The following is a 20,000-nucleotide window of genomic DNA, read 5'->3' as shown; positions in this document are numbered from 1 at the left end:
TTGGCCGACCTCTTGGCCGACCTCTTGGCCGGCCTCTTGGCCGACCTCTTGGCCGACCTCTTGGCCGACCTCTTGGCCGACCTCAGCACCGAGCTGGACGCTCATGTCTCAGCCACTAATCCAAGGTTTTTCCATCAAGCCTTCATTTTAGCTTCTTCCCTTCAGGCACAAACATTGACGGCGCCATCCAGACCGGGTCTGCTCTGCTTCGGGATTACCTGTCGGACCCCAACACCGGACCCAACAGCGTCTCCCTCATCATCTTTCTGACGGACGGCCGGCCTACCATAGGAGAGACTCGGTCCGCCTCCATCTTGGGAAACACTCGCTCCGCCGTGCAGGAGCAGTTCTGCATCTTCACCATCGGGATCGGGAACGATGTGGACTACCGGCTGCTGGAGCGCATGGCTCTGGAGAACTGCGGGATGACGAGACGCATCAGCGAGGAAGCCGACGCTGGTGCTATGCTCAAAGGGTAACGCTTGACGGCTTGAACAGAAAGTTTCAGTTTCAGGTTCCAGCCTGAATGGATCCAGATCCACTGCTGTGCAGACGACTCCCAGCTTCACCTTCCAACTCGTTTCCAAAACTTTCTCAACACAAATATTCAGGATGGAGGAGTTTCTCTTCAGTAACTCCTCCATCCTTCCTGTCTGGGTCAGATTCTGGCTCCACATCGTTTTAATGTAATAAACTGAAATAGTGATGATGTTGTGGAAAATGTTTAGAGAACCGGGTGAGCGAAGGTTTGGGTTCAAGCTGGTCTGCAGCAGTCTGATACTGGTTCTAAACTGGTCCAGTAACTGGTCTGAACTGGGAACAGAACCACTCTGGGTTAGTGTGACAGAGGTCAACAGTGAGGGTCAGTTTGAACGCTTCACTGGTCAGATTGATGGGTTGTAATGGAAAACCTGTAAAGTCTGGCTTTGACCCCGAATGATTTGAATAAAGCCACAGGAGTTACTGCTAAAGAAGCTGGCTGTTACTTCCAAGCAGGGAAACGAAGGTTTAGTGGAAGGAGTATCCAGAATGTCTTTCATTGTCGTCTTTCTCTTTAGTTCATCATCATGTTGATCTCAGAAGAGAAACTCACTGGTCAGATAAAAGGGAAGGAAGCTGAAAGGTTGGAATATGAATCAGCAAATATGTGAATATAGTCAGAGTTTTTCTCAAATCTTTTCTCACATGCAGGAACGTTAAACTGATGTCGTTTCCAGACATTGTGATCCAGATGTGATCCCTGTGCATGCCGTGTTGTTCTGAGTCTCTCAGGCTCTCCTGTAATCAGCTGGTCTGCAGACCGTCCTCTGGTCTGCAGACCGTCCTCTGGTCTGCAGACCGTCCTCTGGTCTGCAGGCCGTCCTCTGGTCTGCAGGCCGTCCTCTGGTCTGCAGGCCGTCCTCTGGTCTGCAGGCCGTCCTCTGGTCTGCAGGCCGTCCTCTGGTCTGCAGGCCGTCCTCTGGTCTGCAGACCGTCCTCTGGTCTGCAGGCCGTCCTCTGGTCTGCTGCCGTCTGCAGGAGTTTGTTCAGTGGCTCAGGAATGTGTGTGTAGTGCAGCCTGCGTCTTGACTGTGTGTGCAGGGTTAACGGATAGACTCTGATAACAGAGCCGCTCCGGCTTGAACAAGCAGCTGCAGGTTTGCTGAGCTGACAGGACGCTCTGCTCCTCAGATCACATTCATGCTCTCATTGTGAGCGGCTTAAAGAGCCGGATGGAGATGATCCACTGATGATGGAAGCTGCAACCACACAAACATCCAGCTGAGACTGAAATAACCGCTTTGCTGCTGGTCCTTAAAACGTCCAACCAAACCTGGCTGGAGGCGTCTGATCTCTGAAACATGAAGGTTTCTATGAGTCTGAAGACTTTAAAGGCTTCAAGGTTTATCTTCATGTCTGAATAGTGATGGGAAAACAGACCCAACCAGGAGAGGTTCATGATGCCATAACCCTGCAGCCCAGACACAGCAGGAGAAACTCAAGATTTCAGGAGTTTAGATGTTTAGAGCTCAGAGGAAACAAACATGGCCGACCAGGTAGAAGCAACATGGAGCGTTTATGGTCTTTATTTAGCAGAGAAAAGATGATACGATTGGATGTTTGCCAGATTTTCTGCTGTTGGGTTTTTCCATCCCCTCCATGTTTCTGTCCAGCTTTACCACATGTGACCAAAGGGAGGCGCTCTTCCCAGTCCAGTTTCTGGAGTTGAATCTGACAGACGAGAGCAGCTTGTGGACCTGGAATCTGTTTCTGTTACATCTCCAGCAGGAAACCACTGACCAGGAAAACTACTGATGCATCTTTGATAAATGTTTGTTTCTTAAGCTCAGCAACTCTCACGTTTTTACGTTTGTGATGGTAGGACAAAAGGCACCTCTATGTCCAGTTAGCTAAAGGTTGCTGTGGAGACCTCTGAGAGGTTTCACCTCCATCACCACCTCTGTTCCTCTCCAGGTTCTACAACGAGATCGGAACGCCGCTTCTGTCCGACATCCGGATCAACTACACCCAGAACTCGGTCGGCTACGTCACCCAGAGCCTCTTCACCAACTACTTCAACGGCTCGGAGATCGTGGTGGCCGGGAAGCTGACCGACCGCCGCGCCGAGTCGCTCCGCGTTCAGGTCACCGCCAGCAACAGCGACCGGCTCATCACCATGGAGACAGACGTGCCGCTGCGCCGCCTGCAGGCGGAGACGGAGAAACACGTGAAGGCGGCGACTGCGGTGGTGGACGCTGGAGCCGAGGCGGTGGGGTCAGGGGTCACGCAGGGGTTGGGGAGCTCCCTGGGTTCAGTGGCTGCAGACTTTGTGCGGCGTGTTTGGGGTTTCCTCAGCGTGAAGCAGGGGCTGCGGGCGCGGCTGCGCAGCCGCTCCGGCGGGGAGAGGGAGGAGCAAACCCAGCAGGCCACCAACCTGTCCCTCACCTTCCGCTTCCTCACCCCGCTCACCCACATGGTGCTGGACCGGCCCCGCCCCCTGACCCGGGCCTCCACGGCCCCGCCCACACCCGACGCCGCCTCACCGGCCAATGAGCTGCCGGCTGCAGATGACGAGCCGCCACAGAAACCAGACGGGAACCTGGGAGGCCCGGTTTCCTCTCTGAGCAGCCGGACGGGTGAGGCTTCACCTCCGATCCATCAGACGGGGAAACATTGGAGAATAATTCACAACAGATCCAGTTTCTCCCAGCAGGAAGCTGGTTTCCCATCCATCCGTCCAGTTTGGGTCCCTGGAAACCAAACCAACAAATAATGTTAAATTATTCAGGATGAACTGACACAAAATCTGAGCAGTTTTATGGAATTTGGTTTCCTCTGATTCAAAGGTCAAAGGTTTTCTAGAGGAGCTTATTTAACCTGTGAGGTTCCTCAGGGTTTCATCTTTGGCTCTTTGTTATTTTAACTAAATTTAGGAGGAATTCTTCAGGTTCGTTTAGCAGATCGTTTGTAAACCTGGTCAGAACGTTGAACATTTGATTCATTTATAAAACTTTCATCAGATGGAGCATTAAGTATTAATGTTCATGTATGAAAAACTACCTGCTAAAGTTTTGACAAAACATTTTTAGAAATTCAAAAAATAAACCATTTAGAAGATGAACATCCTGCATTAGTTCTGTTTCATTATTCTGGTATATTGTTGTATTTTAATTCTTTCTGCTCCCAGATTATTGTTTATAAATCATTATATCTTGAATTATTTGACACTTTCTGAACAGATTTTTCTCTGCAGGAAAATCTGAGAGCAGACCGGTCAGGAAATCCATCACTGTGTCCAAAACCTCAGGTAAGTGTTGACGTTTGTCTCATTGTTGGAGTGAATTTCAGCAGATTGAAGCGTCTCGGCCTCTGGGTCTCTCATTCAGCCTGGCAGCTTTGATCAGCCTGGCTTTCCTCTGAAAAGCTCTAATTGAAGCGCCAGCAGCAGCTCAGCGTTGTACTTAAGCAGCTGATCCTGGATGTTTGTGTTTAGTAAAGAGAGGGGCATCAGGGGCAGAAACGGCCTAATGCCCTGTCATTAGGGTCGCTCTGTAATCTCATTTAGCTGCTTCCAAAGAGCCTTTTAAAACATCCTGAAGACAAAAGCCCAAAACAATCCAGACATCAGAAACAGCAGGTCACAATATGACACTTTACTGACATTTGCAACATAAAACACTCAAACCAACAGCGGACCCTCGCCTGGTCACACGTTTATCCACAGAGCATCTGGACTGTAAGAAAGAAAATGCAGAAATTCTTATTGGCCTAAACAGTTTTCTTTCGTACCAGGGAGAAAGTCTGAACCAAATAGAAAATCTGAAATGTAAATGTCTTCAGTGATCCCTCATTCCTGGCTGTGCTGCTCTCTCTCAGCGGACGGCGACCCTCACTTCGTGGTGGAGTTCCCTCTCAGTAAGCTGACCGTCTGCTTCAACATCAACGGAGAGCCTGGAGACGTCCTGCGTCTGCTTTCTGACCACCAGTACTCTGGTGAGCATCACCAGCTGATCTCATTGTTTCTCAGGTTTCCTCCAGCAGATCTTCAGCCTGGCGGGCCGCCAGGCTTCACTCTGGCATTTTATAGCAAGACAAAGTTATAATGTCATCTTCAGCTGTCATAAAATGACATATCAAGTAAGATTTATAAGAAATTTGACTCCAGAAAGTCCTCCAACATGGCTCCCCTGTTAGCCCTTTAGTGTTTTTACCAGCGTTGTTCTGAGCAGCAGCTCCTAATGAGCTCAGCAGCTGTTTGCTAATTGCTTCTGGCTAGTCTGAAGGAGCAGAGAGGGGGAGGAGCTACGTCTGAAAGGCGGGGTTAGGACCACCCAGGCCTTGCAGCTGAATGGTTTCCATGGAGATTAAATGATTTATCAAACATAATAATCAGAGCAAAACTCCAAGTTTGTTTTACATGATGAAAAGCTAAAAACATAGAAATCTATTTTACATGACGCCGCCCCTTTAAGCCGCAGCCTGAGATGACTCAGACTTTCCCAACCTCAGGTGGGATTAGTTGATGGTTCCTTGACTTTTCCAGGTGTGACAGTGAACGGCCGGCTGGTCGGCGCTCCGGCGCCCCCTGGCAGCCATAAGAAGCAGCGGACGTACTTCAGCAGCATTGCTGTGGTGATGGATCGGCCGCGTCGGGCCTACATCGAAGTGACCCCCACCAAGGTCTCCTGGACGGGCGAGACCGCATCGTCCTGCCCTGCCACGCCACCACGGCCGTGGAAGGCGACCGGCTGTCCGTCGCCGTGGTGGGCGGGGCCAATGTGACGGTGACAGTGGGAGGAAACATCAGCTTCGTCATCCTGCTGCACCAGTACAAGAACCCCAGCCCCTACCAGAGGGACCACCTGGGGTTCTACATCGGCAACAGCGCCGGGCTTTCACCGCGCTGCCACGGCCTGCTGGGTACGTCCCAACAAGCTGCCGTCTGATTGGCTGCTGTCGCAAGCAGGAGTCAGCCAATCACAGAGCAGCTACATTCAGACATGAAGAGCAGCTGAAGTTCAAACCGAGTTTCAGACGGTTGAGGACAGAAGACGTGTCCAAACTTTTTACCCAAACTACTGGAGGGACCACCTCCACCTGCTTCAACGACTGTTGAAGCTTTTCTGCATTTCATCAAATGCAGGAAGATTTTATTTTGAGGTTTTTTAAGTTTTACCTTCTCAGCGATATATCATTGAAGATCCAAAACATAAAAAAGGTTTTAAACTGATAAATTTTATCATTCATGATTTGCATTCAGGGGCCACTAAAATAATTTGAAGGGTCACAAATGGCCCACTGACCACACTTTGGACCCCTGCCCTGCAGTGTCCCAACGGTTCCATCTGGTCTTCAACAGTTTCTGCTCATAGATGCTCAGATGTTCTTGGATAGTAATGTTGAGGTTATGCTAATGTTATGCTAACAACCTGCCAGATTTTCAACCCTCCTCATCGTTATCATTTGTTCATTTTCAGATGGTAAATAATAAAACCTGGAATATGTAGATGTGACTGAAAACCAGCTCAGCCGTGGTTTGGTTCAGGACTTACCCGCAGTAAAATCTTTCTTTCAGATGGGCTGATAAACACAGTGGAGGCCGCGCGCCACCAGTAATCTTCCTGAAAACATTTTAGATTTTCTGCTCAGAATAAAATAAAAACATAAAACTTCATAAACTTTAAGGTGGTAGAACTTCACTTAGACTTTATTTTCTTTAACATGTAGCCTTTGTGGGGCTACATGCTAGCTAGCCTAGCTACATCCTCCAGCACTAACTGATCTGGATTTCACTGAATGAAAATGTCATCCATCTCCAGCAGGTAAGATATGAACTGTTCAGAAACATTTAACAGATGCAAAAATCCAGAGCTATCCATCAAATAAGGAGAATTTCTGAATTACTAGCTGAGGTCCCTCTGCTGCAGCTATGATGCTAACGGCTCGATGCTAACGGCTCATTGCTGCTCCGCTGAACCCCAATTCAGAATCAAAGTAAAGAAATCTGATTTAAACTGAATCGTTTCAGTTTCAGGGCAGGATGTGAAGCTGACGGTTTCTTCCTGACTCCAGGTCAGTTCCTGCATGAGGAAGTGGGCGTGGCGCCGGGCGACGCGGCAGGAAACTTGAACCCGTCCGCACACCTGAAGGTGAAGGAGCGGTCGGTACCGGTGGTTCGGAAAAGCAGGCGGATCTACGGCGGGACGCAGAGCGTGGACTGCTGGTTTGCCCGGAACAATGCAGAGAAGCTGATTGACGGCCGGTACGAGGATTACGTCACGGCTCACCTGTTCGACACCGGAAACACCAACAACGGATGAATACTATCATTATTATCATAATTATTATCTGATTTAACTATATCCAAATATAACTTGATGACGTCAGGTTTCAACCTGTACGTTTGTTTTCTACTATTTCTAATGAAATGACGTTTCATGATGTTGAATGTTTTCCATGTTGACGTGAATAAAAACTTTAAACTAGTTTTAGACTCATTTGTTGGAATTTCTCTCAGGGGTAACAGCTGTTTGCTACCAGGCCTCATTAAAGTGCAGCGGCCCACACAGGCCCCGCCCACACAGATCAGACCCCGCCCACACAGATCAGACCCCGCCCATACAGGTGCGCTGCAGCCAGGTGTGGGTGGTAAGAACTGAACCTCAACAGCAGTTCTGGTCTCAGAATAATCATTTGGGTTTATTTAGGTTCAGAGCAGAGCAGGACTCTGGATCCGACCAGAACCAGCAGAAACTTTCATCCTTTATTTGGTTTATTAAAAATACATTCAAGAACAAATAAAACATGAAACAATCAGGAATAAACAGCAACATAGAAATATGATTATTAGAGTATTGATCCCAGAATAGCAATATCTCAGTAAATGTGATAATTGTTTTACTGCACAGATTATGAAACATTTCTTTGTGTGGAGTTCCAGTCATTTAAACAAAATTAATTCTACCAAAATTATTAAAGAAATTATTTTTTAACCCAAATAATAGTTTTTAATTATGTAGAAAAACATCATGATTCTTTATGTAACACTTTGTGTGATTTACAAACTAAAAAGATTCTGATTCTGGAGCTGCAGAGGAATGTTTCAGTGGAAAATCAGGTGGAAGAAAAAACTTCAGTGCACCGAGCAGTAGAGCAGATGGATTTGTTACTGGACGGCCTGAGGTTCTGCTTCTGACCCAAACAGAACCGCCTCAGCTTAAAGCTTCACAACGAAGGCAGAAGGAATGCAAAATAATCCAAAATAATCTGATAATCTCACCTGCTGGGAGCTCAGGTCAAAGGTCACAGGTTAAACTGTTAAAAATAATCAGATGGATCATCAGCTGCTCATTTCTAATAACTTTATTTTTTGATAAACTCATTTTTCCTCCTGAAATGCAGAACCATTCTGATCCGGATTTACTGCATGACCAGAACCAAAGGTTCTGGTTCTGGACCAGGGAGACCCGTCACAGTTCTGATGATGATGTCATCACTGATTCCTCTTAGAGTTTCTTCCACTGGAAGGCAGGAAGTTGAAGGCCTAATGATGAAGATGAGGCTTTGACTGGACCGTTTCTACACCACCACCCAGCTGGGTCTCAGCGGCCCGCCTGAGTACTGGACATGGACCCGCTGCTCTTCATCCTCCTCCTCTTCCTCGCCGGAGTCGCTGTCAGCCAGCAGAACCTGAGGAAGGAGAGCCGACCAGTTATCCCAGTTCAGCATTCCCAGTCTGGATGTTCTGGATCTTCGATTCCGAACCATCACAGGAAGTGACATCACTCCTTATGAGAGTCCATCAGAATTTATGAATGTAAAGCAACATGCTGCTGTTTATTATTACTATTATGAATCATTTAAACCAGAAAAGTTTATCTGTTGCTCAGCATCTTTTATGAAACCATTAAAGATCCAAAACATAAAAAGATTTTCAGAAAAACAGAAATAATCATGTTTTTGTGGAATCGGTTGTTGTCGGTGCTATTTGCCTAATTTTATCCATTCTTAACTTTTAGTCCAGGTCCAAACAAAATCATTTCAAGGACTACAAATGGCCCCCAGGCCACATTTTGGACACCGCTCTTCTAAACTGCATTTTTATTTCTACAAACAGTTTCATTGTTGCTTTTTTCCATGTGACTTATAGTTTAAACAGCTGAAATATTCCTGCAGCTGAAAGCTGAACTCTGCTGTGAGTCACACTGTGAGTGCTCCTCTTCCTCCTCCTCCTCTTCCTCCTCTGCTTTCCATCCCATCAGCCTGCAGACGCTCCATAAATGTCACTTTTATTCCCTGGATGAAGGCTCGACTCATGGCCGCCTGGCAGCGCGCCACAGAAGGAAGAAACAAAGCCTCTAATCCCGTTACACACAAAGGTCACGACCCCTGAGATGATGGAAACTGAAAACATGGTCTCTGTGTTCAGAAAACTGATTTCAACAGAGAAATTTGACGAAAACAAAAATCAGGTGAGTTTAGGACACTCACCATCTCACATGAAGATCAAACCAGAACCTCAGATAAAAACATTAACCGGGGCGTGGACCGGGGCGTGGACCGGGGCGTGGACCGGGGCGTGGACCGGGGCATGGACCAGGGCAGGGGCCCCTCAGGGCCTGGAGGTTCTCCCACAGCAAGAACGGTGCATCTCCAATCTCAGACTCAGCGGTCAGCTGGAGCTCTGAGGTTTTTGAATCTTTTGAAGAGTTGAGCTTATTTTTACCAAATTATGAATGTTCATTTATTGGAGAATCTCTGAGGGCTGATCAATAATCTGAGGTATTTTTGTTCCATCAAAAAGAAACGATGGATTCGCTAAGCATCCATCTACAATCTGCCTTACAACATTTATCTGCCTGTGGTGTCAATGAAATATTACTGAATTTTTATTTTGACTCTTTGTCAAAATTTTTAATATTCCATATTACAGATGAAATATGAGAGATAAATAAAAAAGTAGAAACAGATGAAAACTGATTCATGTTTGATGTAATTTTTTTTTGTTTTCAATGTTTAAGTTTTGTTCAGTGTGTGTAACTCTGACGTTTTCCTCTGTCCCTACAGAAACAAACCTGGTTCTGATCCAGAACCCGCTTTAGTTTAGAACTCTACCAGAACCTGGACTGAAAGCCCAGACAGATGGCGCCCCCTGGGGGCCATGTCTGTTCTTCTGAGTTTCCTCTCAGAAGAACAGTGCAAATGAGCAAAAACACTGAGGTTTGCTGAGTAACAATATTCATTTAAAATCAACCTTTAGACACATTTCTACGTTTTTAACTGTTTGGTGCAGAAACTGGCTGAAAATTGATTTTTAATCATGTTTGTTTGTGGAAGAGAAATAAAAACTTTATAACACTAAAATACTCCAAACAGTTTTTTTCTTTTCTTTGTGTCTTGGAAAGAATGAAAATAGACGGAAAGGTTATGTTTGACCTGTTTTGATTTTTGTTTTTAAGTTTGAGGTTCATTAATATCCTAAAGAAAAACATAAAACTTCAAATATTAACAAACCTTAAAACTGAAACATTTCCAGCTGCCACGTCCTCTAGGGGGCGTAGTACAGAAACAATGAACGTAGGTCAGTCTCACCTGAGCCTCCTCGCTGCTGCCCCCTGCTGGCAGAGCCTCGGTCTGCTTGGAGTGTGCGCTGTGCTCCAGGCCCGTCATGGTCTTGTACTTCCTCATGGTCAGGCTGTCGACCACCCAGAACATGACGGCCTGTAGGGGGCAGCAGAGGAACAGCATGAATCCGCTGTCTGTCCGGACCCGACCGGACCCGATCGGACCCGATCCGACCGTTAAATCAGCTTACATTAACGATGAACGGCACGATGAGCATGACCAGCGCCAGCTCCAGCTGTGGGTTAGCGATGTAGCTCAGCAGCACCTCCTGCAGCTGGAACAGAGGAACTACAGTTTGATTGATCCCAGAATCAATCAATAAAAATGAATAGCAGAGTACGTCTTTAAATTACTGAACTCATCAAGATTCAGAATAATTTGGGGAATTTTCCAATAAAATCAATGATTTGGGGCAAATTTATAAATATGTATCTGCATAGAGTGTATGCATTAGCAAAATATTGTGAATTTTTTATTTTTACTTTAATTTTGCAAAATAAAACAGATTAAATGAGTCAGTAAGTAGATAAAAATGGTTTTGATGTAGTTAATGAAACAATATTTCAGCTCGCTTGTAATACTGAAGGTTTTGTTAATGCGTCCCTCTGGAGGCCCACATGAGAAGCTACGCGGGCCGGATTGGCCCCCGAGCCTTCAGTTTGACACACGTGATGTGAAACATGCAGGATCTTCAGGACCGGATCTGGGCACCAAGTCCCAAACGTTCAGTCCATTTTGACCCGTCTTACTCTGGACCATCCGGGGACGAGCAGAACCAGGCTGATCACGCCTTTCTCCAGAACCATGATGAGCAGGTAGACGCCGCCCTGACCCAGCCACGCCGCCGCCTGCGGAGGGTCGCCTGGTGGACAGAGACCATCACAAGCTGAGTTGATCCAGGCACACAGGAAGCAGCAGAACAGTCGGGTTGGTTCACCACAGCACCCTCTAGTGGCCGACTCTGGATCTGCTCCCTCTGCCTTCACTTGTATTTAGTATGATTATTGTCGATCAATTCATCGGATTCAAAACTAGGAAATTCTGCAGATTTTTCATGTAACTACTTCACACTTTTTTTCACACGATTAGAAAGATGCAACAAATAACTCAATTACGTGTTTGAATAATAAAATGTTGTCACCTAAATCGTAACAGCAGCATTTGTTTGATGAATGCTTGATTGTTTGTATTGAAGGATAAATCTGCGGCTAAAAGTTTCTGTCTATGAATGTGTTGATTATTATTTGTATTGATAAGGCGATTGTTTCACAGAACGAGAAGCTGGAGCTGTTACTAGAGGATTCTGGGTGAACAGGAAGATCATTTGTTTTTATCTCAAATGTAAAATGTTGATATTTATTGTTGAGTTTTGGCTTCATTTCGGCTCTGATTGTGTTCTTCTTTCATCCGATGTCTGTTCTTAGCACTTGTTTACTCCAGTTAGCGATTAATCAATAACTAATTTATCTGACGGTTATCAGATAGACAACCATCTATCTGATGGTTATCTATCTGATAATCAATGATTAATGATTGATTAAATCATTGACTATTTGTGATTGAGGCAGCTGTTGGTGTACTTTCTGTGTGTTTTCTCATGAGCTGAAGGATTTCCTCTCACCGTATTCTCCGAAGGAAAGCAGACTCCACTGCTTGGCCTCCACCAGTCTGGAAACCAGTTTCACTGCTGCCCAGATCACCAGCATTCCCAGCGTCGCATCCAGCAGGAAGTTCATCAGGTACCTTCAGAGGAAAACACCGCTGCGTTTTATTTCTGTTAGACCAGAGCTTAGAGGCTGCAGCTAGCAGCTAGCGCCGTGTCGGGTCGGCCATGTTGAATTTGGGACTCACAGAGAGCAGGGATCCTCCTTGCTGAGCGTGGACAGGAAGACGTTGGTGAAGTGGATGAAGAGCGCTCCGATGGCCTGCTTGGACGTGTCGAAAAACCTGGAAAAGACAAAAAAACCTTCAAAATGTGAAAACGTCGCGTGTTTTCAATCCGGACAGTAAAAGCAGGAAATGTTCTGACCAGATCCTCCAGGGCCGCCTGACGCCTGCTGGCTCCCGGAAACGCTTCACTGCAAACACACACCGACTTCAGCGTGTTAATGTTCAACAGGACAAAATTCACCAGGGCAGAGAAACAGATATTATTCATAAAAAGCTGCTTTATGTCTGTAAATACTTCCAAATAAAATCACTGCAATAAAAACTCCACAGGTGGAAATGACTCTCCCTCCACCGTGCTTTAGAGCTGCAGTAACTCCTTCTGACTCGGAATATTCTGGAGCCAGACTGGATCAGAACCTCACAGATCCTGGATAATCCTGGAAAATCCTGGAATCTGACTCCAGACTTTTCCAGACTGCTGCAGGCCACAGCAGGAGCCCAGCAGGGGGCGCTCCGACCCCACATGGAGAGAGGAAGATCTTCCTGCTGCGGTCAGGATGAAGAATCGATCAGCCTGATTGATTATTGGCCCAGGAGCCGCAGGACTCTGACCGATCAATAATCGAGGATAAGACGAGAAACTTACAGGAAAAACAATCAATTCTGAAGAACCCGAGATCACGAGCTGAGGTCAAAGGTCAAGACTCTACAACAAGACCAGAAACTGGGCTGACTGGGACCACCTCACAGGATCCACAAAGAAGCTTTCAGAGTGGCCTAGTCAAAGCCTGGACCTGAATCTGATTGAGACCAGGCAGTTAAATCCATCTGAGGTTCAGGTTCTGTCCAGAACCGGGCCTCAGATCAGATCGGTTCCATCCCACAGACTCGGTTCTGTTGGAATGTCGAACCTCGTTCATTCTGGTGGAGAAGTTCTGGAAGCGGTTCTGGTTCCGTCCAGCGGGAACCAGACGCCACGTTGGCTCCTGAAGGCCGTCCCAGGACCAGAACCAGGACAGAACCAGAACCAGAACCGTGCAGTCGGTACTCACACATCAGCGTGCTGAAAGCCACGACGGCCAGCAGCGCCTGGATCAGAACCCCGAACCGGTCCGTCAGAGCTCCGTTATCGCAGCCGTGCGGTCCGGACTCGTTAATGTCGGACATGTTGGCCACCACGACCGGACCGAGGTCCAGAACCCGCTTCACCAGAACCACCCCGCCGAACCGCTCCATTGTTGCCATAAATCCACCCCGAGTCGGTTCCGTTTGGACCGGCCAGCCTGCGGTTCCGTTCTGCTCGGTGCCGGTCCAGAAAGTGGTTACATCCCGGGGAACCGCAGCGGCGATGTTCCGACCCACAACAACAGGGATGGACCCGCCGGAAAGCGGCGCAGCGACACCAGCACCAGCTTCCGGTGACGCCCCTTCAAAATAAAAGCACCAGCTGGAACACACCAAAACAGATGGATCAAATATTGATCATAAACATATTTTATTCCAAAATATAGGAAAAAATAAAGACTGAAAATATTAATTATCTGAGAAATTTTGAACTAAAGAAATTCGGAAATAATGTCAAATATTTTAGTGACAAAAGTGAAAAATTTATGGAATCCAAATGTTATCAGGAAAAAATAAAATTTAAATCTCTATAAAGCAGAAACATCAGCTGATTGTTATTAGAAAAATTTAAAACTGGGACATTTAATAAGTATTTCTTTTAAAACCGTAATAACAGAAAAGAGACTTTTAATTTGACATGAAAAACCAGATATGACGTATCTAGTTTAAATGAACTTTCCGCACAAATTTGTTTTGTTGCTTTGATGATCAGATAAGAAACTGAATATTAATAACACAAAAATAACCTAAGAAGAAATTCAACAATCATAAATTGAATTTGTAATGAGAAAGCTAAACTCTCCTCAGGAGTTCTGACTGCTGCTGGATTCAATCAGATTCTCTACTTTCCTTTGACTAGGCCACCCAAAAACAGGAATTGTACTGTTTTTGTTTGCTGAGGTGAACCTGCTGGTCCGGTTGGACCTTCTCCTGCTGCACAGCAGAACTCATGGATCCATTTAGTTCTGCTGGTTCTGAAGCAGCCCACATCACCACACCGCCACCACCAGTCGGGTCCTTCAGGTTCTGCATTAGTTCTAGATCAGATCCAGCTTCAGTCCAGAGAACATTTTCCCAGAAGTCTTTGTGTTTTGACAAGTTAAATTACGACCTTTAAGTCAGAAATAGTTCTGCAGAACCAGGAGGACGGGTCCACTCCGTGAAAATAACAGACCCAGAAGATCGAAGAATCAAACGTTTATGTTTGCGGCTCAAGAAATTAATCTGCTTCATATCCCACAAATCCACAGACGACCCAGATTCTGCACTCTGACACCGACCCGAACGGCCCTTGGGCCCGGTTCTGCCGAGTGTGGGCAGCACAGTGACCATCCAAGAACCAGGACCAGAACCAGGACCAGGACCAGGACCAGTGATGATAAATCAAGGATATTAATAATTCTGTGCAGTTCTGATGGGTTCTGTCTGATCGGGTCCAGATCCCCAGAACCTGAAATTGAGGAGAAACGTGTTCACATCTTTCCTCCGATCCGTTTTGTTGACAGATTCTAGTCAAACTTTCTGAGACGCCGTGAAAAACATTCCAGGGAAATCTGAAAAGTGTGGCATGTTTTTAGTCATGAAGCAGCGTTTGGTTTCTCTCTCTTCATTGACGGCAGAATGTCTCCACGGTTGGTTCTGAACGTTGGTGTTTGGGTCGAGAACAGAAGCACGTGTCCGCCTGGCGCTGCAGGCTAATCCTCTCCCCGCCGCCCGGAAAAGCTCCTTCTCGTGCAGATTAAACGGAGCCACGCTTCGGCCATCTGTTCCTGCAGAACCTTCCTCTGCTGGTTCTGGACGGGTCCAGGCCACACAAAGAAACTCCCAGCCAGAGGAAATCATTCAGCTGGAGCTAAAAATACATCTTTATTCATAATAAAAACCTTTAGATTAGTTTTTAAAAATTGGTTCTAATCTTTCCAGCATCATTTTTTAAATCTTATTTATTCATTGGCTGAATTTTGCTCCGTTTCTGTTCCTTAAACTCTGTCAGACATTTAACTGGGATTTTGTCGGGAAACAGAGAAACACATTAAAATCATAATCCTTCTGTTTCATAACCAAAGGTCAAACTTCCACAGAGGAACTGATTCATTTATAGTAATATTTAAATTTCCAATCAAACCTGCAGCAGCTTCCTGCTGGATCAACATCTTTACAAAGTCACAGTTTTCATCGGTGAAAGTTACAAGTTTGGTTTAATGATTGTTTCTTGTTTAGCAAAGGAAGAAGATGCGGCATGCGCCGCCAGGGGGCGCTGAGGGCCACGAACACTGGGAAACACTGAAGAGCTGAAGAGGAAAGGTGAGATTTAAGAAAAAACAATAATATTAACACATATCAAATCATTTGATTTCCTGGAGAAAAAATAAACTAGTAAAGAGATGAAGGAGAAAAATGAATCCCGCTGATTGATATGAGATTATCAAATAGTTTGATCATAACTGATAATAACAATAAACTGCACATTAATTAATGAGACAAAAACAAATGAAATAAATGATAAATGAAACGTGACTTCAAATAAAGGATAACAGAGAAACAAGAAGTTGGTCAAAAACAACTTTTAAAATGATAAAACAGAAAATGAAACATGGAAATGATGAAGAAAACAAACTGGAGGAGATTCATGTTCAACAGATCTAAAGGATCCAGATCAAAACTTCTAGAAGAAAAAAGAAAAATAATCCAAACCGGATTATTTTAATCTGGTCCAAAGAATCAGAAAGAAAAAACAAAACAAGGCGGTTATGATGATTAGAGAATGTCTGAATTAAAAATCATCTATTATGAAAATATGGAACAAAAGAACAAAATATAAGACAGAAAAACTGAGACTCATTAAATAAAAAGATGAAAACAAATGAAAACAGATGAAAACAGATGAAAAAGATGAAAAAGAAAAAAAAGATGAAAACAGATGAAAAAGATAAAAAAGATGAAAAAGATGAAAAGATTAAAAAAAATGAAAACAGATGAAAAAGATGAAAAAGATGAAAACATGAAAAAGATGAAAACAGATGAAAAGATGAAAAAGATGAAAAAAGATAAAAAAGATAAAAAAGATGAAAAACATGAAACAAATGAAAACTGTTTTTTTCTGTTTTCCTGCTGAAACAAATATCATAACTCAAGAAAAACTGACTGCAGTTGTTGGATCGAGTTGATTAATCTCTCGGTATAAAGTAAAGAGTTTCAATCCAAGCCCAGAATCAGTTTCGTTCCCAACAGGACAAACTCCACAGACGGAACCAGAAAAACTTCATGAATGTTTTATTGCTGTGACGCTCGTGCAGCCGAACAGACGGACTTCCGGGTTGAACGTGCGCTGACGCTGCGTGTGCGTCAGTTGCTCGCCGCTGCCTGATCTTTGGGTTTTTCTGCGCCGTTTCTCTGCGCTGACAGGTCAGTGGAGGAGTTGGCTCCAAATATCTCTACATGTTTGCGGACATGCGCAGTGGGGAGATGCCATATTGAAACGGCGGCGGCGGCTGAGACGGAGGAGGGGGGGTCTGCGGAGGACAAACCGGGACAGGTAAGACAGGTGAGGTCCCCGGCCCGCTTCCCGACGCCTCTTCACCTCCGTGGGTTCCGGATTGCGCTGCGTGGACGCGGCGGACCCGCAGCGAGTTGTTTCCTCTGCTGCTGCTTTTAGACGCTCTCGCAGTGAGTCGCTGTGTTTCTGCAGGAGGAAGAAGCGATAAACTAGTTTGTGCGGGACTCTTCCTGCCCCCAGACCCCCCGCGGATCCCGCACACCGGTCATAATATTTCATTTTATTTTCCACGCAGAGAGAAAACAGAAAATTAAATAAACACCGAGTCCCGTGGGGTGGAAGTTGAATTTCCTCGCGATGTAAAAATGGTTTCTTGGTGTTTTTGTCGATGACGCGACTCGCGGGACATTTTCTTGGTCAGCTGTGAGAGAAATAAGTCCGTGGGAAAGCACCGGACAGTGTGGAAATGTCACGGCAGACTCAACATGGCGGGCTGCGAGCTGCTCGAGTGGAAGAGCTGAAAACTGAATCCGAAAATCTTTGAAGGAGGAAAAAACCGAACCGCGGCTCCGACCGGCTCCGGTTCGGTTTCTTTTGATGGGCACACGCGAGATTTAATCAATTAAATCCGAAATGCGCGTGGAGCGGCTCCGTGGGAGTTTTTTTCCGCTGCAGTTTTTCAGTGTGCAAAGTCTAAGAGCTGCAGGCGGCTGGTTCCACCCAGCCTCATCTTCCTCTGAGCGCGTCGCGTTTCCTCTTTCACTTTTCTCCCGAAACGCTCTTTCAGTGGCACGCGGCGTGGGGCCGCGCGGGGAGCCGCCACGCAAAGCCCACGCAAAGCCCACGCACTCCGACAGCATCCACAATATTTCTGGTCATTTTTCCAGAAGATTCCAGATTCAACACACAAAAAAAGAAACAACCGAAAACAAACATTGATTTATTGATATATTGATGTTTCTGAAGCTCTTATTTCTGATTTTTCTGAGTTGTCCTGAAGGATGCACCAATTTCTCCAGGATCTGCTCTGATTGGTCAAAAACTCAATAATCTCATTTTTCCTCAGATGAACATTAAAAACTACATTTTCCTGAATGATTGGTCAGTGAACTAATCAACTAGTCCATTTTTGTTGTTGTTTTAATCAGAATATCGATTGAAAACTGAATATTTTTATTGATCTGATCAGAAGCAGCCTGATCTTCATCAAACCTGCAGAACTGTGAAGGTTTCATCTGCTTCCATTTTTCATCTATTTTCAGTTTTTCTTGTAGAAAAACGAGGAAAAGGTTTTTAAATAAAAAGTGAAAATCTGAACAGGAGATGATTCAGAGTCCAGTTTGGTTTGAAATCATCCAAAGGTTTTTTCACTTTGTCAGATCAGATCTCTAGTCCTGTTGTCTCTCATCGGGTCGTTTGTGTCGATCCTCCAGAACCAGAACCGGCTCCAGACGAGTCAGAAACAGCAGAACCGAGCAGGCGGTAAACCGGGCCTGCAGTGGGAGTTAATCTCCTAATCCCTCATTAAATCTGTGGTGGATGACAGAAGGGCAGCACGTGGCGCCCGGCGCCCATCTGGGGCCAATCAGTTAAAAACTCGAGCGGTGGGGCCTCCAGCGATCCGCTCCGTAAATATCCCATCAATAAAATGTTGGACCAACTTTCATATCTGAGTTTCATGCTCAGCCAAAACCTGCAGCGCTGAAAACGATTAATCGTCATTAATCAGTTATTACAATAATTAGTTTGGAACTGGAGCCTCCTTAAGAAAAAAACAGCAAAAATTACTAAACATAAACATTTTGAATTTAAGATGAAAACTTTTTGTCTGTAAATATAATTTAATCAAAACTTCTGAAGTTGTAAAGTTTTAGTTTTATCTTCATCTGTTTGAGATTCACTGAAGGAAAATTAAAAATTTCAGGCAAAAAAACAGAAGTTTATTTTCTTATTTAAAACAGAAATTTCATTATTTGTTTATTTGAATATTTTAATTAATTTCTATTATTGTACAAAAAGGTTTCAGAGGAAAAATGAAAATTCTCTATGTGCCAATTTTTAAGCAATTAATTGATTAATTGAATTTTCATTGAACCACTCAAAACATTTTATACATGAGAAATACATGAAGATGTTCAAATGAACCAGTAGATCAATCATTCTAAACATTTAACAAATATAACAACATCATCGCTGCAGTGCAGTGGTTCCCAAAGTGTGGGGCGCGCCCCCTGGGGGGGCGCCGTGCCACTGCAGGGGCGGAGGTCAAAGTCAAAGTTTTTCACAGTAAAAACAGTTTGCAGTTTGTTCTGTTGGAGCCTGAAGTGTGAAATAAACTTTAGTGGAGTTTGAAAACAACGTGTGTGTAAAGTTTATGTCTGGTTTAACGACATGTGGCCCGTTGATTTTTATTTTTGATTTTTAGGGGATTTTATTATAATCCATGGGGGCCAGAAAATCCCTGGGAACCACTGCTGAAGTGAATCTGAACCATCTGATGATCAAACTAAAACGAACACTTTGAGCATTATTCTTTCAACAAAATACAATTTTTGAATCTCCAGTCAATGATTGATTACTAAATTAGTTGACTATTATTTCAATAATCTAATGGTGATCAGATTCACATCAGAATTAATATCTGGACTGTTTTTGTTCAGTTTTGTTAAAATCTCTCCTGGATTTCTCTCCATCAGCTCTGAAGCAGCTTCCATTAGCTGGAAAACAGCCTCAGCATAATGCTGCCACCACCGTGATGGGACGGTGTGTTCAGGGTCAGCTGAACAAAATCCAGATCAAAATAATGGAAGATACTGAAGCATGTCTTTAAAAAATGAACAAACACTTCAGGAGGAGAGGCATCATGTGAGCCACGTTAGGCCTGTGTGTTTACACAACAGGATCTCTGTGTGTGTGTGTGCATGTGTGTGTGCGGGTGTGTGTATGTGCGTGTGTGTGTGTGCGGGTGTGTGTGCGTGTGTGTGTGTGTGTGCGAGTGTGTGTGTGTGCGTGCGTGTGTGTGTGTGTGTGTGTGCGTGGAGACTGTCAGCCTTTGTACCACTCTGCACTCAGTCCCTCTGAGCCCAAACAGCAGCCGAGTGTTTCCATTTCTCCCGGTTTCTATGATCTGTGAGGTTTATGCTAACAACTAGCAGGTTAATAATAACAGCTAGCAGGTTTATGCTAACAACTAGCAGGTTAATAATAACAGCTAGCAGGTTTATGCTAACAACTAGCAGGTTAATAATAACAGCTAGCAGGTTTATGCTAACAGCTAGCAGGTTTATGCTAACAACTAGCAGGTTAATAATAACAGCTAGCAGGTTTATGCTAACAACTAGCAGGTTAATAATAACAGCTAGCAGGTTTATGCTAACAACTAGCA

The 20,000-nt window shown here is 44.9% G+C and overlaps 3 protein-coding genes across 4 annotated transcripts in view; 2 read left to right on the top strand and 1 right to left on the bottom strand.

Annotated features, from left to right (window-relative positions):
* The window catches only part of itih5 (inter-alpha-trypsin inhibitor heavy chain 5), a 13,466-nt gene extending 6,500 nt beyond the window's left edge, over nt 1-6,966 (top strand). Inside the window, 7 exon segments of the mRNA XM_055020753.1 lie at nt 166-475; nt 2,455-3,116; nt 3,734-3,787; nt 4,357-4,473; nt 5,024-5,161; nt 5,164-5,400; nt 6,553-6,966. Of these exon segments, the coding sequence (XP_054876728.1) occupies nt 166-475; nt 2,455-3,116; nt 3,734-3,787; nt 4,357-4,473; nt 5,024-5,161; nt 5,164-5,400; nt 6,553-6,800 (1,766 nt within the window). The 3' untranslated portion in view covers nt 6,801-6,966.
* Nucleotides 6,967-7,827: 861 nt separating this feature from the next.
* Nucleotides 7,828-20,000, bottom strand: part of tmem110l (transmembrane protein 110, like) — a 12,745-nt gene continuing 572 nt past the window's right edge. Inside the window, exons 1-8 of one of the 2 annotated variants that reach the window (XM_055020789.1) lie at nt 13,047-13,425; nt 12,134-12,182; nt 11,956-12,051; nt 11,726-11,847; nt 10,854-10,966; nt 10,295-10,378; nt 10,072-10,200; nt 7,828-8,169 (exon numbers count right to left, since the gene is read on the bottom strand). In XM_055020789.1, coding sequence (XP_054876764.1) covers nt 8,059-8,169; nt 10,072-10,200; nt 10,295-10,378; nt 10,854-10,966; nt 11,726-11,847; nt 11,956-12,051; nt 12,134-12,182; nt 13,047-13,239 — 897 coding nt within the window. In that variant the 5' untranslated portion in view covers nt 13,240-13,425 and the 3' untranslated portion in view covers nt 7,828-8,058. Of the gene's footprint in view, nt 8,170-10,071; nt 10,201-10,294; nt 10,379-10,853; nt 10,967-11,725; nt 11,848-11,955; nt 12,052-12,133; nt 12,183-13,046; nt 13,426-20,000 lie in introns of those variants that run through there. The other variant, XM_055020790.1, reaches the window with a different exon arrangement.
* The window catches only part of sfmbt2 (Scm like with four mbt domains 2), a 33,177-nt gene continuing 29,621 nt past the window's right edge, over nt 16,445-20,000 (top strand). The window contains 1 exon segment of the mRNA XM_055020763.1: nt 16,445-16,663. The gene's annotated coding sequence lies outside the window, so the exon portion shown is untranslated.

The sequence above is a fragment of the Poeciliopsis prolifica genome, unplaced genomic scaffold, assembly GCF_027474105.1.
Source record: "Poeciliopsis prolifica strain line A6 unplaced genomic scaffold, Auburn_PproV2 SCAFFOLD070, whole genome shotgun sequence".
Taxonomy (NCBI): domain Eukaryota; kingdom Metazoa; phylum Chordata; class Actinopteri; order Cyprinodontiformes; family Poeciliidae; genus Poeciliopsis; species Poeciliopsis prolifica.
This window is presented reverse-complemented; position numbering and strand designations above follow the sequence as displayed.